The 17986-nt window shown below is 42.8% G+C and overlaps 1 protein-coding gene across 2 annotated transcripts in view; it reads right to left on the reverse strand.

Moving 5' to 3' along the window:
• Positions 1-17986, reverse strand: part of Ldlrad4 (low density lipoprotein receptor class A domain containing 4) — a 353415-nt gene that overhangs the window by 167370 nt on the left and 168059 nt on the right. For both annotated transcript variants that reach the window (XM_035440083.1, XM_027402672.2), the window contains exon 3: positions 13219-13359. In XM_035440083.1, coding sequence (XP_035295974.1) covers positions 13219-13359 — 141 coding nt within the window. The remainder of the gene's footprint in view (positions 1-13218; positions 13360-17986) is intronic.

Below are 17986 nucleotides of genomic sequence, written 5' to 3' on the forward strand. Positions count from 1 at the left end.
TTTAATTAAACGACTGCCTTCTAGCAGCACTACTAACACCCCCCCCCATGTGTATCCTATCCCCTTCACATTCTCACCGTGCCCTCAGAGCCCCCAGAGGCAGCACACTTCAGAAAGATCCTTTGGAGATCCTGTCGATGAAACAAAAGTCAACATAGAACTCTGGACAGAAGCAGCAGCATCCTCTCTTTCCCCACATGCCTCGCCAGCACCAGAATGAACATCTGCAGTGTAGCTGCCGCGCCCATTAGTCCCTGCCTCCTGTTAGCATATTTTAATGCCGCGATCACAGTTTTCTATTCCTATCGAGGTGGTACAAGGTGCCAGACTCTGGATTCACACATTGCGTCATTACTGTCCCCAGTGAGCAGACTACACAGCAATACTGGGGACAGGGTTGAAAGAGAATGAGAAGGTTAACAGTGGGAAAGACAAATAGAGCACCCAGGATGCTACCAAGAATGAATGCTCCTTCATAGTGGGCAGGCTCTGGTTTTAGTGGACACTGGTGGATACTGTGTGCCCTGATGATGAAGATTTCTCTTGAAAACCCTTAAAACAGCCAAGGTATTTATAAAAAGCATCCCTCTTTGGCTAACTGTTCCAACTAATATTTATCTTATTAAACTTCACAGAAGTAAAGTCCTTGTCTCAGAATGCTTTTTTTGAAGTCACAGGGGAATCTAGGCATTCAAAAAGCCTTCCTTTGCCAGCAAACCTCAGCCCAAGGTGTTAATGAACCAAGTCACCACAGAGAAAAGAGTGGTCGGTTATTAATTCTAACTCATTCTTGTGATTAAGAAAAACAAAACCCCACAAATCCAGTGTGATCCTCCAAGGAAAACATCATTAAGGGTTTCTCCTTTGAATTTTACATTCCAATCTCAAATGTAACATAAAGACATCAATCCAAGTATCTCTGGATTTTCATAATGCATGTATGTACTCATCCATCCATAAACAGAACCAAAGGAAGCAAAGTCCCACCATCACAATTGTTCAAAGGGCAAAATCTACAGCCCACGTCTAATGACTCATTCTTTGCCCATGTGATAAATATTTACATGCCACTCACATGCATAAGATCCTCAGTACTCCCCTTTGCCCAGCTTGTGGGCATCCAGAAACAAGCCCATGTCTGTACCCTTTCATGCCCCTGGTCATTAACATTCAGGAACAGGTATTCACAGACTTGTCCTAGGTACAGCCTCCAACCAGGCCAAGGGATTCCTTTGTTTCTAGTCTCTCTAAAGGCTCTCAGCCCCCCTGTACATGACCACAGGTCCAAACTGAACACATTGCTGATGATTTCATTAACTGTGTGGAAGGGACGTTGTGGATTCATGCAACATCTGCTAGGCTTGACAATTAAATAAAATGAATCAAGTACTTAGTACTTGGCAAGTACTGTTGAGAGAGATGCTCATAGGTGTGGAAAGTTCTTTTGAAAGGTCTGAAGCATAACCAACTGGGTCTACCCTACGTGGGTATTTCACTGGGAATCAGGCAGCTCACAGCAGTTTTCGACCAGTCCTCACTGAGCAGATCTGCCCCACAGGGTGAGGATGCCTCAGCAAGCACCTCACAGTGCACCGGCATGTTTCTTCCCATGTGTCCAAGGTGGAGTGGTTCCACTCCACCATGCCAGAGCCCATCCCAAGAGTCTAGCTTGGGACATCTGCATCCTACAATGTCAGCCACCACCCAAGACATCCTTCTGCTCTCAAACGGCAGGCTCAGCCCTCCTTATTCAGTTTTTTCAGTCATTCGATCACCTGCCAAGAGTTTCCAACTTGTTGCCACACACACACACCACACCACTCTGGGCCCTGAGGGGAAGGACATCAGTGACAGATATCCTAGGAAGTCACAAAGGACCCCAGAGTGGGGCCTCACTGTAGGCTGACTTACTCCCTACTCATATCTTAATGTGGCCTTCACCTCGATTCTTCCAAACTGATTTCATGTAATCTTGGCAACAGAACTGTCTTCAAACTCTACTGAAAAGATTGATTGCACTTTATTTAAGTGTGCTGGAGTCTTCCCCCTCTGACAACCTTCCACATTGCATCTTTGCTTCTCCTTTCATGGAGCTCATACCTATAGGCCATCAAGCTTACCTAGAAATCCCTACCCTGCAGTAGAGGGTCTTCCAGGGATTTTCTCCTCCTCCGTAGACTCATCTATAGCATCAAGAGATGGGAAGAATACTGGGCTTGAGTATGAGGAGCCTAAGAACTACCGTTGTAGTTTGAATATCTACATCCATGTACCAAAACACATACCAAACACTATGGTGAAATTCTAACCCTCATGATAGTGGTTTTAGGAGTATGTGCCTTTGGCAAGTGGTGAAAGCATGAGGAAAGAAAGACCCATCAGGAATAGAAGTAACATTTCTTACAAAAGAGGTTGCAGAGTCAGAGAGATAGGTAAAGATGCTGCCCAAGGTGGAAATGAGAACCAGAGTTCCCTCAAGCTGGCCTCTCCCTTTCACATGTGTACCATGTGCACACGACATGCATAAAATGAGTAAGTGTTATGAAATAAAATAGAACTGTAGCTGGGTACAGTGACTCACGGGTGCTTGTAGTCCCATCATAGAGACTGAAACAGGAGGACCAGCTTGGGAAGATAGCAAATCCCTCTTTTAGAATTAAAAAAAAAATTAAGTGAAAGGGCTGTGGATACAGTTCAGTGATGCAGTATTTGCCTAACATGTGCAAAACCCTGGATTCAATCCTCAGAACTATAAAAAGGGATGAGAAAAAGAGTGGGAAGAGAGGGGAAAGAGAGAGGAAGAAAAGGGAGGGGGAAGGAAGGAGAGAGATAAAGGAGAGAGGATGGAAGACTAAAAAGGGGCAGGAGAGAGAGAGAGAGAGAGAGAGAGAGAGAGAGAGAGAGAGAGAGAGAGAGAGAGATCTTTCTACCATATAAGGACACATGGGAAATGTGTTGTCCTCAGGTGCTAAATCTGCTAGCACTCTGATTTTGGACTTCTAGATTCCAGATCAGTGACAGACATATTTCTATTGCTTAAAGTCTCACAGCCAGGGAGAAGTATGAGGACCCAAGTTAAAACCTAGAACTCACCTTTTTAAAAGTCAATATAGTGGTTTTTGTAATCCTGGTGCTAGGAAGGAAGAGAGAGATAGGTCCTGAGGACTGGTTGAACAAGAAGTCTAGCCTATTGGGAGAGATCCAGGCTAGTGAGAGACCCTGACTCAAAAACAAATGTGGAGGCTGAAGTGATAACTTAATGGTTCATGGCGCATGCTGCTCTTGGAGAAGAATGGAATTCAGTCCCCAGCACCCACATCAGGTGTTTAGCAACCACTTACAACTCCAGTTCCCAAAGATCAGACACCCTTATCTACCTGCTGCAGGCACATGGAACACATACACACAGTGGGACACAGACACATTTAACATAATTTTTAATCTTAAAAAAAGGTGGAGACCATCTAAGGAATAACATCTGAGGTTGTCCTCTGCCTCACAAGCACATACCTGCATATGCATGCATACCTACACATATGTGCACACACACAGTACCACAGTTAAAACAATCGGTTAACATTAACCCGATTATGAAACATATATATCAGGGTTACGATACTGAAACATTTTAGCTCTCTGGGTTTCTTTTTCCTTGTTTACAGAGTGCTGGGATGGGTCATGTTAAGATCTTCCAGCATAGAGCTTTCTTATCCATTTCTCTCCTTCTTGACCAACACTTTCCGTGACTTCTTCAAAGTCTTGAAATAGAAACCCCATGCCTGGATCTCCAAAATATGGTGCCACCCACCGTTCTAGTGATGCTCCTGCCAGCGCTCATCTCCAAACAAGTTGGCTTACCATGACAATTCCTGTGTCATACTTCTGTTCATCTATTTCTCCGTCTGTATGCCTACCAGGATGCCCAGGAGAGGAGGGTCCCCCAGATACCATCCCCCTGTTCTTGACAGTGTCTCACACATGCACCAAGTTCTGGAGTTTCCCTATATCTCATACACTGGGACTGGAGACATTTATCTGTATCATTACATATCCTGGTTGTTCTATTTAACTCCAGATGGAAGAAAGCTAGAATGTCGAGAAACTCCATACTTCTCTCAAAGGCTAACTCAGTGCCTCAGATATTCACTACTCACAGAAACTTCCTCCATGAAATATACTTCAAAATGAGAAAAATTTCTATTACTTTTTGCATGTAACTACCTCAATCATATGGGGTTTTTCTTCTAGAATATTCCCCAGTCCCTACCTAGATACTAACTTTCAACACTTGTTTTAGCAACTTTGCAAAATGAATCAGTCTAGTTTTCTTGCCGTTTCCTATTAAAATGCCCTAATACTTGTGTAAGACCAGAAATCACAGAGTATGAAGGCTCAGTAGCTACTGGATCCTGATAAGCTGTCAGGAAGATCAGCAAAATGGCCTAAGTAGACCAGAAATGCTTCAGGCCTTTTAAAGTCAGGCTGGCATTTTAAAATATGGTTTCATCTGATTCTTCTCTCTTTGTGTAACCAGCAGTAGGTATTAGGAGGTATTAAAACCTCCTAAGTAATGTGCCAGAGAGAATGACATCTCTCTATGGTGCATTCTCTTCGGTGGAGTCTCTATGGAAAATATGTCAAGCTAGCTACAGACAGGCTTCTGTCAAGAATTGGCAGGTAAATAATATTCCTGATGGACTCAACCTCTGTCTCTCAGAGATTCAGCTGGACTGAACCTGCCACCCCAAGGCAAACACAACCTGGCCAGATAGGATGGAAGCACCTGTCCCTAACCCCCATTGCACTGTTACCCCTCGTCAGGAACTATCCAGGGCCCCAGGATCAAGAAAGTAAAGATATAACTCAGCCTTTTTTCTCCTAATTTTTAGAATAATGCAACAGACATCAAGGGTTCCTACTAAAGAAAGATAACATCCACAATAGAGCCACCTGCAGCATCCAAATCATATTAGATATCCCCTCTAGAATAGACATGTGTCCATATCAGAGCACACTCTTTCTCTCAATGGGTGGGGCTAACACTATATCCTTATGACCAAGGCACATATCTGAACCTAGTATGGGCAGATGTACATTATAGAAACAAGAGGCTGTGGGATCTACCAGGTGTGTCTCCCCGTGTGTCTCTTCCACCAATGCAGTCAGTGGAAGCATGGCATCGCACCTACATATCCAACTCACTGCCACAGATATTAGCCCCTACAGGTCATCCCACTGGATGAGACTGTTTATGACACAAGTGTGAGAGAATGCAGACAGCAGGTGAGGCTTTAGGGAAAAAAGCCTTCCTGTGGGGCTGCAGTACCTTCCGGATAATTCCGGCAATATTTCTGACAAGAGCCATCTGGGACTGGGGCAGGCTTGCTCACTCCTGACACCTGCAAGGGTTGAAATTTAGGATCTCTTTCTTTCCTATCCAGTGATTGTCTACACTAAGACTTGTCTTCAGTTGTCAATTTCCCTTTCCTTTCTGAGAAGGAAAAGGGCAAAGAACATGATGGTTTTCCTCTGCTATTAGCTCTTGGCAAATAACAAGAATGCAGAGAGAGAGAAAGCGGTCATAGCCAGATATAGGCTGTTGTCTTTTCCCATTTTAAAAGCCCTACACTGTGTCTCCATGAGACATGACTAAAATCTATCAGCTCCAGTGGCCAACTCTGAGGATATACCCCAGGTATGACTTCCACCTCTGCATTACTTCCATAATCACGTATCTCTGAACTTCAGCTTCCACAACAATGTTCCCTTGCAGATGTCACTTTATACCATTGTGCAGAATTTTTCAAGCAACATCATGACCAGTCCCTACCAAATCAAACAGTGAGATGTTCTCTAGGAAGCCGAGTCTAGGAAACCCATTCTGGTTGGTGGCACCTCACCTTCACCCCAATCTCGCCCTACTCACCAGGACAGATACACACTGCTAGCATCATGTAAACATCATTCGTGGTACAGAAAGTAATGAGAAAAACAGCCATTACAATAACCCCTGGTGAGCACAGTCAAGCACAGGGCTTAATGGAGTTTTCGCCTTATTTCTACACACAGTAGAAGAACTGCCCTTCCAGAGCCTTCCTACTCTGGAAGGCTCTCAGACATTTATAAGGAAGGTCAAGCCAAGTGAGTCTCTAAACCCTTCCAAATTAAGAGCCTAACCCCTAGAAAATGAACTGTTGGGAGCAACAGTTTCCACCAATGTACCAGGTTCTTCAATACTCATAACGGCACAGGCCAGTCGATGGCCCATGTGCCCTTTTGATTATAGTTCTTCTCTGCCCTTTGGGGCCTGGATCTAACTTCAATCATTCTGCATTTTGTGATAGAGCAGGGTTTAAATTGATAACATAGCCATACTACAACTGTCCTTTTATGATGTCCCAACTGCTTAATAACTGTCAAGGTTGTACTAAAATTGATTAGTAGTGTGGGGAAGGCGGGCTCTTCTAACATCCCCTCCCTTCTCACCAGCTCCTGGGCCTCTGTGAGGAAGCAGGATCTGAATTGATTTCTATCTGATTGCAGGAGAGTTTGCCCTGACTTTCCCCAGTTACTTAAGCCGGCAGGCGTCTCACTGTGTGTCCTTAGAGACCAGGGCTTTGCTCAGGCAGAGAATGTCTAGACACTATTCATGACCCATCTGTCTGGCACGGCCCAGCGGATGGCAAACTCTATTAGAACTGAAACCATTTTTCCTCCTCCTCCTTTTCCCCATCCTCCTGTCCTCCTCCTTCTCCTCCCCCCCCAACCCGTGTCTCTTTCCCTTTGCAAAGCAGGAATCTGACACTGAAAATTACTATCATTGTTGCAATTCTCAAAATAGCACCACCAGACTTTCATTAACATCCACGCTAGACTACTAAATATTTAAAGAAGTGGATAAATTTCATCTCAAGTAGGACATCAAAATGTAAATCTAAGAGGTTGTTTTCATCTGAGTAAATTTGGCGTCACAGCAGGAGAAAATGACGCCAGGTGCATTAAACTTTCCTTCCTGTTTGTTCTTTACCTTTGTCTATTTGAAAAGGCAGGATCACTTAGTTCAAGACCCTGTAAGTTTTTAATTGATCTGAAAACTGTCTCTGAGAAACAATGGCAGCTAACAAAAGGGGGCAGGGTCTCAGAGGCCAGTATTTCTACCCCTCATGGCTCCTCCCCCACATCAAGCACCCAGGTAGTTTGTGACCAGTGACAACCTAATGCAACTGGATTCAGCACAGCTCTTAGGTCAGCCCAGAGACCCACACATCCTGGTCCTCACCTTGCTTGAGATTGCTTTCTTGGGTCACTGTCACATATCTGTAATTGTGTTTCCACAGATTCATTTTTCTTAAGTTGTAAGATGGGGGCAGTGATCCCCATCAAAGAACCCACTGCTCTTACAGAATGGCCGGACTGGATGAGCAGCCTTTGCTACTGGCCTTGACCAAGGTAATCCACAATTAAGCATTATGCATGCAGAAACTTCATAGCTCCTTGTAACTATACTTGGATACATCACAAACTGTAAGGACCCCTGTCCCACGCCCTCCACAGCTGGATTTCATCCCTCCATTGGCACCTTGACGAACAGAAAGGGACATAGCTCCAGAGAGACATTAGGGTCCAACACTGAAAGGGCCTGCTTGGTGACACTGGCTTTAGGGGTACTAATGGTTGAACTAGAGTTGGCCCAAAAGGCTGTCTCATCTTCAGATCTTGGTGTCTAATAAGGAAGGACAAACAAGAGGTGGCGCTGGGTCACATAGGTCACATGGATGGCCAGGATCCAGGACAGGTCAGTATACCAATGATTCCTGACATGCTGAGGCTGCCGAGTTTGTTTTTCATATTTTTATTTGAAAATCCAGTATGAAGCCAGGGTAATCAAAATCTATGTATTAATTAACCATTATCATATAAAGAATTGTTCTTGGAGCAGTCACTTCTATGGCCACTTAGGGTTGTAGACCATTTGATCTCTGCTCTATAAATCGTATGCATCTTTTAAGAACTAATTAGTAAAACCCTTAGTTTTTTTTTAAATACCATTGAGAGGGAAAAACACACACAAAAAAAAATGAAAACACAGCTGAATTCAAGCTCGCAGCCACAGCATCGGGTTCTGGTTATGGGACTGAAGCAATTAGCTAATCTCTCCAAGCATAGCGTTCCTATGAATGCCTTCTAGGATCGTTTTAAGAGATACAAATGAGATGATGTGTGCAAACAGCTGGCCCCCGGCAAACGGAAGCTTCCTTGCCACTTCACTCCACTCCCAGGAAGCTGCAGGCCTCCAGAGAGGGAGTATTTGGTGAATATTTGCCATGTGCCAAGCTTTCCTGTAATTGATTGTTCTGCACTATTTCATTAGATCCTCAAAACTCCCTTCTGAGTGAGATATCGCTATTATAATCCTACTTCAGAGAGGGCAGAATCAAGGGACAAGAACCTTATCAGCTGTTTTCAAGCCATAGCCAATGAAGAGTCTACAGTTGCAACTCAAAGCCTAATGCTCTATGCTAAAGTACAGCCTGGGTCCTAAGTCATTGTTTAAAACAACTATTACACTGTGCCTATAAGGATTTCCTTTAAGCAGTGCCAAAAAAACCTATGGTGTAAGAAATACACTGGAAGAAGAGATGATCTACTTAGTAGGACTATCAGGAAACTGAGGTTACACACTCACACTTATATATACACACTCCACACAGACACTCTTGCACAATCATCCACTCATGTGTGTACCTGCGTGCATGTGTGTGTGTGCGCGCGCGTGAGCACACACACACACAGAGAGAGAGAGAGAGGGAGAAAGGGAGAGAGGGAGAAAGAGAGAGATCTCACATTCATACACCACAGACACAGTTGTATATATACATACTTAATAGAGGCTTATACATGGCAGATACTGCAGACACACCACATAAAGATCTCTCTCTCTCTCTCTCTCTCTCTCTCTCTCTCTCTCTCTCTCTCTCTCTCTCACACACACACACACACTTTTTCTGGGCATGAAATAGCCCTGTGTATACTGTATATATAAACATTTGCATATTAAAAACCAAACATTTGTCACTCAAGGGTTGCCTGGTTGAAGAGTCTTCTCCCATTACAAAACACAAATTCTACCATATTGTGGGTCCTAGGAAAAATACTTGTACCAGAGCAGCTTATATTGTGGTTAGCTTGGTTTCTATGGTAATAAAATACATCCTCAAAGACAGATAAGTTGGAAAGGCTAGACCTCATATCACCTTTGCTTTGTCTTATTATGTAGTTTTTTAAGATAGTGTGGATATTTTTTGAACCTCCATTCCACTAGATATATACCAAGCCATGCAAACAACAGCCTCTTCCTCCTCTGATTGGATTTGAATTTTCTAAAATAATTCATATGTGCTGACTTAGCAAATATTTATAGGACCATGCCCTCTACGCTGCATATGCCATGGATTACACACTGGGTGAAGCTAAAGCTCCAGCAGAAACCTCATCAGCTTGGTACTCTGAAGGGCATATAGTAGCAGAGGAAAGATACTTTAAGTGTCTAATATGTACAGTCAATGCTCTGGGAAGACCATCGAACATACAAAGTGGTAAGCATAGTACCTGCCTTCTAAGAACTTAACATCCTTCAAGACTTAAACCTGTGCATGTGTTAACGTATAAGACCTTATGAGGGCACAAAGTGCTACAGGCCTCCACATAGGATAATGTATTTCTGGAAATGGGGAGAGTCGAAAAAGAGTGGACCACTTAATTGTCAGACAAATGAAACACAAGGGTTGGTCTAGAGGTAAGGAAGAAATGAATAGTCAGGTACCAGATGCTCAGAGTCTGTGGGTCTTGTCAAGAGTCTTTACAAGCAGTTGCAAACATCAGTCTTGGCTACAGGTAAAGGCAAGGGAATGGCTACAATTCCATGTGATTGTTTGGAGAAGCCAAGGCCAAAGGAGTGTGGGGAACAGCCAAGACTGGCAGCTGGAAAACAGAGCCTGTGATCCCAGGGGGCAGAGAGCCTTTAAAAAAGAAAAGAAAAGAAAAGAAAAGAAAAGAAAAGAAAAGAAAAGAAAAGAAAAGAAAAGACTTGAACAATTCTATCAACAGTGGAGAGAAGGTTGGTGAAAGAAAGAAAAGGAGAGTGAAGGAAGGAAAGAAAAGAAAGGAAGGAAGGAAATAAAGAAAAAAGGAAGGAAGGAAGGAAGGAAGGAAGGAAGGAAGGAAGGGAGGAAGGGAGGGAGGGAGGGAGGGAAAACTGTCTACTGGATTTGGCAATGAACAGGTGATTCTAGAAGAAACACCTGTGAGAGAGTTGCGGTCACAGGGAGCAATCCAGGAAGTGAGTGGCAGCTGGGAGACTTGAGATGAGCAATGAAAGTGAGGGGTGTGACTGAGAAACTGGAAAGACTCAGTGGTGCTGGAAGCTTATGCAGGACAGAGGCAGGGCAGAGCCCCACCCACAGTGAGGTGCCAGTGGACAACCATGGCCTCTGTGGAGGATCCAGACAATCGAGTACAGGGCCTCCCAGGTATGCTCAGCAGAAGGAGATCTGGGTGTTAGTTCCTGAGATAGAGGAGAAAGGGCTACTAGAAAAGCTGAATGACCATTTTAACTGGTCAGCCTATAACAATGGGAATATCATTGGTTATCACCGAAGAACAACAGAAAGTCTCATTTACATTGATTCATCCTATGTGACATATACCTCAGGGTGATCGATCATATTGTTGATGGGAGCCATCTCCTTATAGATAAATTAACAGTTTCTGACTGTTCTGCAGCCAGTAACAGCACATAACAATCCAACAGGCCTGCTAATGACAGACAGCTAACCCCTACCAACTACTTTTACACATGCATACAACATTTACAACTCAATCTCCAGATTGCTCAATCAACCTAGCAAAAAGCCAGGAATGGCAAGGAACAGATGAGCATATTCACTGATACCACAGAGAAACAGAAAAATTCAGCTCATGAAGTCTGTAACATGAACAGTCCAGACCATGAAAAGTCACAGCTGAAGAGGGTGAAGAGGAAAACAAAGAAGTTCCGGAGGGGAATCTGCAGAGTAAGTGAGTTCACAGAGCACACCACCACCACCACCACCACCACCCACCACCACCACCACCACCACCACCACCACCACCACCACCACCACGTTGTAGCTTTGTATCCGAATTCAAACAAACTGTACCCAGAACAGACTAAAACGCAGAATTTGAAAGTAAAGGGTTGGGGTGGGGCACTAGCAAAAGGAAGAGAGCCATCAACAAGGGAGGCAGGGAGACAGGGAAACAGAGCAGAGCAGAGGACCAACACACACAGTGTGTGTGAAGTGGCCACACTGAAAGGCATCACTTTGTACTGCCAACAAAACTAATAAAAAAACAAAAACCCAGATGCAAATTAGACAACTGGAGAACTAGGTGCACAATCTGTTAGGCTACCTGGTTATGTGAAGGACTATTTTTAATGCTTGCTGCAATAACTGTAGGAAAAAAAAATAGAGATCTAGCAGCTGTAAGCCCTGGTCATGGATAGGTTTTCTAGAGGGTCTGAAGTTCTCATGGACAAAGACACCTGAAAGCTTAAGGTACAGTGGATAGTAGTTTCAACAACACTGAAAGAGGTGAGAAAGCAGGCTTAGGAAGGAAAGCACTTTGCTCAGATTATATCTTATTTTGTTATTACCCTAACTGGCCTGGGAAGGGCGCAGGGCGCTGGGGTAGTGGGTGGAGAGGGGGCGGGGTTTCTTGGGGGGGAGGGGTTTGAAGTTAAAATGCAGGCTTAACTGGGCACTTTTGTTTGGCTTTGGTTCGTTTGATTATGAGAGTCAGTTTTATGAGGCCACCTATAGGGAAGGAAGTAGCTTCCGCCTCTGGTGAGGACAAGAGCTGCTATGCTCCCCACTTTCTCTGAATAGGATACTTCTGGTTAACTGGAAATTCCACTGGAGCGGAAAGTGAGAAGTCATTCCTGTTGACAGCTGGTACTTGTCAACTCTGGGCTTCCTCGGAAGGTGGAAGGCCTATGGCACAGATCCCTCAGCAGCAATTGCTTAAGACTGAGCATGCGTAGTCCTTTCCAAACTGTGTATATAGCGTCTAGGAGGCCATAGCAGATCAATTCCTCACTCCACCCCCACCCCATCGAGCTGCAGTGACAGTACAGAGCAACGGGAACCTCCCAGCTGGACAGGAACACTGAGGAGGCACATGGCTGGTTTGCTGAAGAAGAATGAGTACATCGATGCCAGCTAGCATCAGGCTTCAGGGCTCAGCAAACCATATGCAGAAGACATGGCATCACATGCCAGCTCCTCTCTGGCCCCAACCCAGCTTCCAACTCTGTCTGACATTGTCCCCAGCCATAGTAGGCTCACCTTGTCAGGTCAGGCTGCCTTGTGGTCCAGGACCGCACCATCCTCACTGGATGGGCCACACCATCCTCACTGGATGGGCCGCACCATCCTCACTGGATGGGCCGCACCATCCTCACTGCTATTCCTTGTTCCTGTTTGAAGCCCCACCAGTGTCCTTCCCTAATCGTTCAGAATGCATCCTTCCTGGAGCAGCAATTACTAGTGCAAGGAGAATGACTGTCTTTACTCCTAAACCCCTACTGTTAGGAACAATCATCCATTGCTTCCAGTGTCCATTTGTAGTTATCTTTCTATGTGTTTTCCTCCCAACTCTCAACACTGGAACAGCAGGACCTGTTTTCTCCCGCCTGCCATAATGGCTAGTACAATGACCAGACAAGGACCTTGACAACTAATCTTATTTGTATAAAGCACACACATGTTTTATTTCCATTTGATATTTAATAGCAAAACATACAACCAGAACCTTTAAGAGTCTCATGTAAATATTTCTATTTTTGTGAATAATTATGGACCTATCTTCACTTAAATTTCTGAAGTCATACATCCAAAAAGGTCTCTAAAGCTGTGTGAAGAACACAAATACATGGGTCCTCATAACCAACTGGAGCTTCTAAGATCAACAAGTAGAGCCCCATCACAAACCACAGCGCCAGTGACCACCTGCAAGAACGCATCGTATTCTCCATCTGACACATGCCATCTTCCACACAAAAGAAAACCTTGGTGAAAATGCTCATCTCTTTAACCAGGAAACATGAGCTTTCCACCTTTCATTTGCTTCAAAACACCATCAGACCCAATGCTACAAGGGTAAATCAGAGGGACTCACAGTTGAAGATGCCTGGAGGTGGATGCTCGGTCACCAGAAGACAGTTTTCTTCATCACTGTTGTCCCCACAGTCATTCTGTTGGTTACAGACCAGTGAACCAAGATACAAGCATTTGCCGCTGGTGCAGGTGAATTTGCACTCTAAAAAAGCACAAAACAAAGCATGAGGCAGTCAGCACTAGCTTAGTACTCATAGGTAGTCACTGTCATCACCCCCCACCTCCCGTGTGCATGCCATGATGATTTGGAAACTCGGATTATCTAGAGATCCCAGGAAATTGAACTTAGAAAGGCCTTCTGGGTGAGAGGCTGATCCTGCTTTGGAACACACAACATTCTGAGGCCTGTCTGCGGCAGAGTGCTACCCACAAATGGATACACGGGTGCCCCCTTCCTTCCACTGCTTGCCCTCCAAAAGTTATTCTGCTTCAAAACCTTGACAGCCTCTCACACCCCACATTCCAACAACAGAGGCTCAGGTAGAAGTTGAGAGATCCAACTTGACTCAAGGAATCTCAAAATTTTCACTTCCTACTTATTGTTTTATTGCAAAATATTCAAACCATTCTAGCATTCATTTCTCTCATGCCTAAGTTAATAACAGCATATTTATATGTATATATATATGTATATTATGAAATATAATATGCATAATATATTTTATCATATAAGACAGGAAAAAACACAGTGCCCTGCTATCTAAGAAGCATGTGTGTGAAGGACCACACAGACGATTATAAAATAGTATGGAGGCCACACCCAAATCCCTGTTGGTTGCACGGAACACAGGATCCCTGAATAGTTCAAGTCTATATTTGAAAATGGAATTCATCTAAATGGGACTTTAAAATTTCCAACTTAACACATTATAAATAATTTTAAGCAATCAAGGGTGAAAGATTACAACAAAATATAAACACCCATGTATATCATCTTCAACTACTAAGTACCCACAGAAATTAAGAGGATTCACACAGGGTAGATGGCTAACAGAAGGAACTTTAGGAAGGAAGAGTCACAGGTTCCCAGTAATGGTGACTATCATAGCCTCCTCAGCTATCAAGGCCCAATTTCTGTACCAAATAAGAGTAGTATACCTGTATCAAATGCCGAGTCATTTCAACTCCAACTTTCCATTAAAATAAAATATCAAAATAAAGACTGTGCATAGCCCACCAATGTCTTCCCAGTTCTGCTAACCACGGTAGGGTTGCACTAGCTGAGAGCATCTGAGGGGATAGCTGCAATCTGAGAGAAAATATTAGCTATCACTAAGAACAAAAGTTAAGTCAAAGAATTTTTGTCAATCTTTATGAGAAGAGCATTGTAATTTTTCCATTTGTTCACAATCTCAAAGGACATAGAAAAAAAAACACCCAGACCCCCATAACAGAATTGGATCCAAGTGCTTTCCACAAGCTCTTAGTTGGCTGCACCACCTAAGTTAGAAACTCTGTGTACCGAATGCAATCAGATTGCACGGTGCAGATGTGGCCAGAGCTGAACTATCATCCTGTATGGTGGAAAGATCAAAATCCAGATGTTCAGAATCTCATTTATGAAGCTACAATTTTTAACTTAGCAGAAAAATGTAATGTCAAGGGAAGAATTTATCTTCCTTTCCACGAGGAATATTGGACTTCAGGTGAATGCCAAGCATGAAAGGAACATTAGCGAAAAGCAAGTGGTCTCAGGGTCACTGAAATGGTTAGACTCTAAATGAAGAACATGCCTTTGTTATAGTTTAAAAGGCTCTAAAGTTAGACAGCCATGCTCACATTCATATGGAACCTCAACATGAGGTTGATTCATTCATCCCTATAACCAACACTCAATGTTTCATGCCTGCTATGTACAGTAAGGCATGGAAATGTGAGGCTGACAATACAGACAGGGCCGAACATTGTTGCACACCTGTAATCTAAGCACTCAGGAGAGTGAGGCACAGGGATTGTGAGTCTGATGCTAGTCTGGGCTATATAATTAGAACTTGTCTCCAAAACTCAATTAAAAGAGGAGAAAAAAAAAACAAGCCCCTATACAAAAATTTACGGCATGAATTCTCTAAAAATGTGAAGACTTGGGGCTGGGGAGATGGCTCTGTGGAAAAGTGTTTGCTGTATTTGCTGCAAAGTGTGATGACCTGTGTTTGGATCCCAGCAACTATGTACAAAAACTATGAATGAAAGTATGTACCTGAATTACCAGCAAAGGAGAAGCAGAGAGAAGAGAATTCCAGGGCTTGCTGACCAGACAGTCTAGCCAATAAGCAAGCTCCAGGTTCAGTCAGAGACTCTATTCTCAAAAAAATAACAATGATGATGATTACATAATGTAGAAGGCTCAAGGAAGACATACAGTGCTGGCCTCTGGTCTTCACACACACAAGCACACACACACACACACATACTAAAATAAAAATATGAACTGACTCTTCTTCTAACTCCCCCCAGGGCACACATTTTCTTCCTTACACCCTTTGTATATGTTAAAGCTAGTCTGTCTGTAACAGGTAATCAGTGAACAACAGATTTGTTCAATGAGTAATCTAATCTAAGCCTCATAAGATCCCCTGATTCAGGACATCCTATCTGTTCGGCTGCTAGCACAAGTAGCCTCAGAAAGAGATCCAGGCCTCCCACCAGCCCCCTATAATCTCCATTTTCTCAAGTTTGCCTTGTGTCCCTTTCAAGATCTGTTTTTGGATTTTCCTATGATAAGCATGCCAATCCATGAATATTGTCAAAACAGCTGGTTTTCCAAAGTAGGCTTTAACAGTGCCCTGGAAGGACTTGTACCATGATTTGCTTAGCAAGATCTTCCTTATTAGCTAATGATATCAACCCATTAAGTTTCAAATTCATAAAATCTCAAAACTTGAATGACATGTCTTTAGTCAAACAAACTGAAAGTCTCTCACATGACCAACGTGAATCAAAATGAATGAGTAGGTATCTGAATTTGTTAATTCTTGATGTGCTACAGGAAAACACTCAAAAAATACTATAATGCAATTAAGCATTAAACTTCAATAGAAACACTGAAATGAAATGTCAGACCAGGGTAATGTATCAGCTGAAGCTAACACAGCTGGTGTTGATAAAGGTAGGCTTCCAGCAAGATCCAAGCTCTCTTATGAAGACCATTTCCACTACACATCCCTAACAAAAACCTTACATATTCTGGTCTTCTAACAAGTAAAGTACATGTGATACTCCAATAAATTAAACACTCTCACCCCAGCTGCACATTGAAATGGTCTAAGCATATTTCAAAACTATTGCTATCTGGGTACAAGCCCAGGCCACTGCTCTCAATGGCTTGAGCTGTAGCCTAAACAGCAGATGTTTCTAGAGTTTCTTTGAAGTGATTCTGATGGCCCTCCAAGACTGACTCTGAGAAGTAGATAGACAGCTCACTTACATGAGGCCCTCTCTTTGGCTAAGAACATTTTACTAAAATATTTAGTTGTATTTTGTTAATTATTAAAGTTAAAAAATTTAAAGACACAAGTACTTAGGTAATTCTTGGATACAGTACCCAGTCTCTGTAGCTTTTTCTGTCATTGGGTATTTCAGAAACTTAGGAACCACAGACCTTTAGGATCCATGCTGCTGAAGTACTGGACCAGTGCTTTTTTATTCCTATATTACACGTTGACACACCAGAACCAGGAAATATTTTCAAAGGAGCAAAACTCAAACCAAAGACAGACAAAGTACTTTTTATTTACTGTTTTATCTATTCTTTCCAGACCTTGCTGAGTATTCGTACCAATTTAGAAGTTTAGAAAAACCAATGATTATTAAATATTAGAAACATTTTAATGATAATGTCATGGTGATTTCATATGTATAATGCAAAATGAAGAACTCAGAAACCAGAGTTAAAATCATTTATTATATTCAAATAACTCCTCTTGTTGAAAAGAAAAAGAACTTTTCAAATGAAGAAAATAGCATTTATTTGTGCCATAATTCTCTTGATTTCTTAGAAAAATTGTTAGAATGAAGGCTGGTAAGATGGCTCAGTGGACAAAGGAGCTTGAGACCAGGCTCAGTGATCTGAGTTCAATCCCCAGGACCCACATGGTGGAAAGAAAGAGCACCGACTCCTACAACTGACCTCTGACTTTCAAACACCTGCCCTTGCATGCATGTACACACACCACCAACAACAGTAATAACAAATTAAAATGGCTACAATCAATATAGTAATAATAGAAGTCTATCCAAATTTTGGGTCTTTTCTACATCTCTATCCAAACTTTGATGAAACCTCTTAGAAATTCATAGCTTAACATTGACAGGAACTTAAGACACACTGGCTCAAATCTTCACCTCAGAGTCCTTGAGCTATGCAAAGTTAAACAAATGTTCAATCAAACCAAGAGAAAACTCTTTTTACTATCCTGAACGTCATTCTGATGATGCATAAACTAGTACTGGTCAGTCAGGACATACCATGCAGGAAAAGAGAAAGGAAATGGACAGTGAAGAGCAGGTTTTCTAAGATTTTGTCAACTTTGAGAAGACAAGGAATTTTACATCCTGACACGAGGACAGAAACAGAATATTCTAGTGTTTCATGTGCCTTCCAAAATACTGCAAAAATCGGTATATTTCAACAGCAGAACCTAAGCCCCAGCAACCCAAGAATCTGAGCATTCTAAAGCCAAATGCAGAACAGTGGGACAAATCAGCTTTGCAGGGACTAAATTTAATCCATTTGGTAGAGTCAACATTCTAGTAGTTAAAGGCAACAAAAA

This window comes from Cricetulus griseus, chromosome 2 (assembly GCF_003668045.3).
Source record: "Cricetulus griseus strain 17A/GY chromosome 2, alternate assembly CriGri-PICRH-1.0, whole genome shotgun sequence".
In the NCBI taxonomy this organism is placed as follows: Eukaryota; Metazoa; Chordata; class Mammalia; order Rodentia; family Cricetidae; genus Cricetulus; species Cricetulus griseus.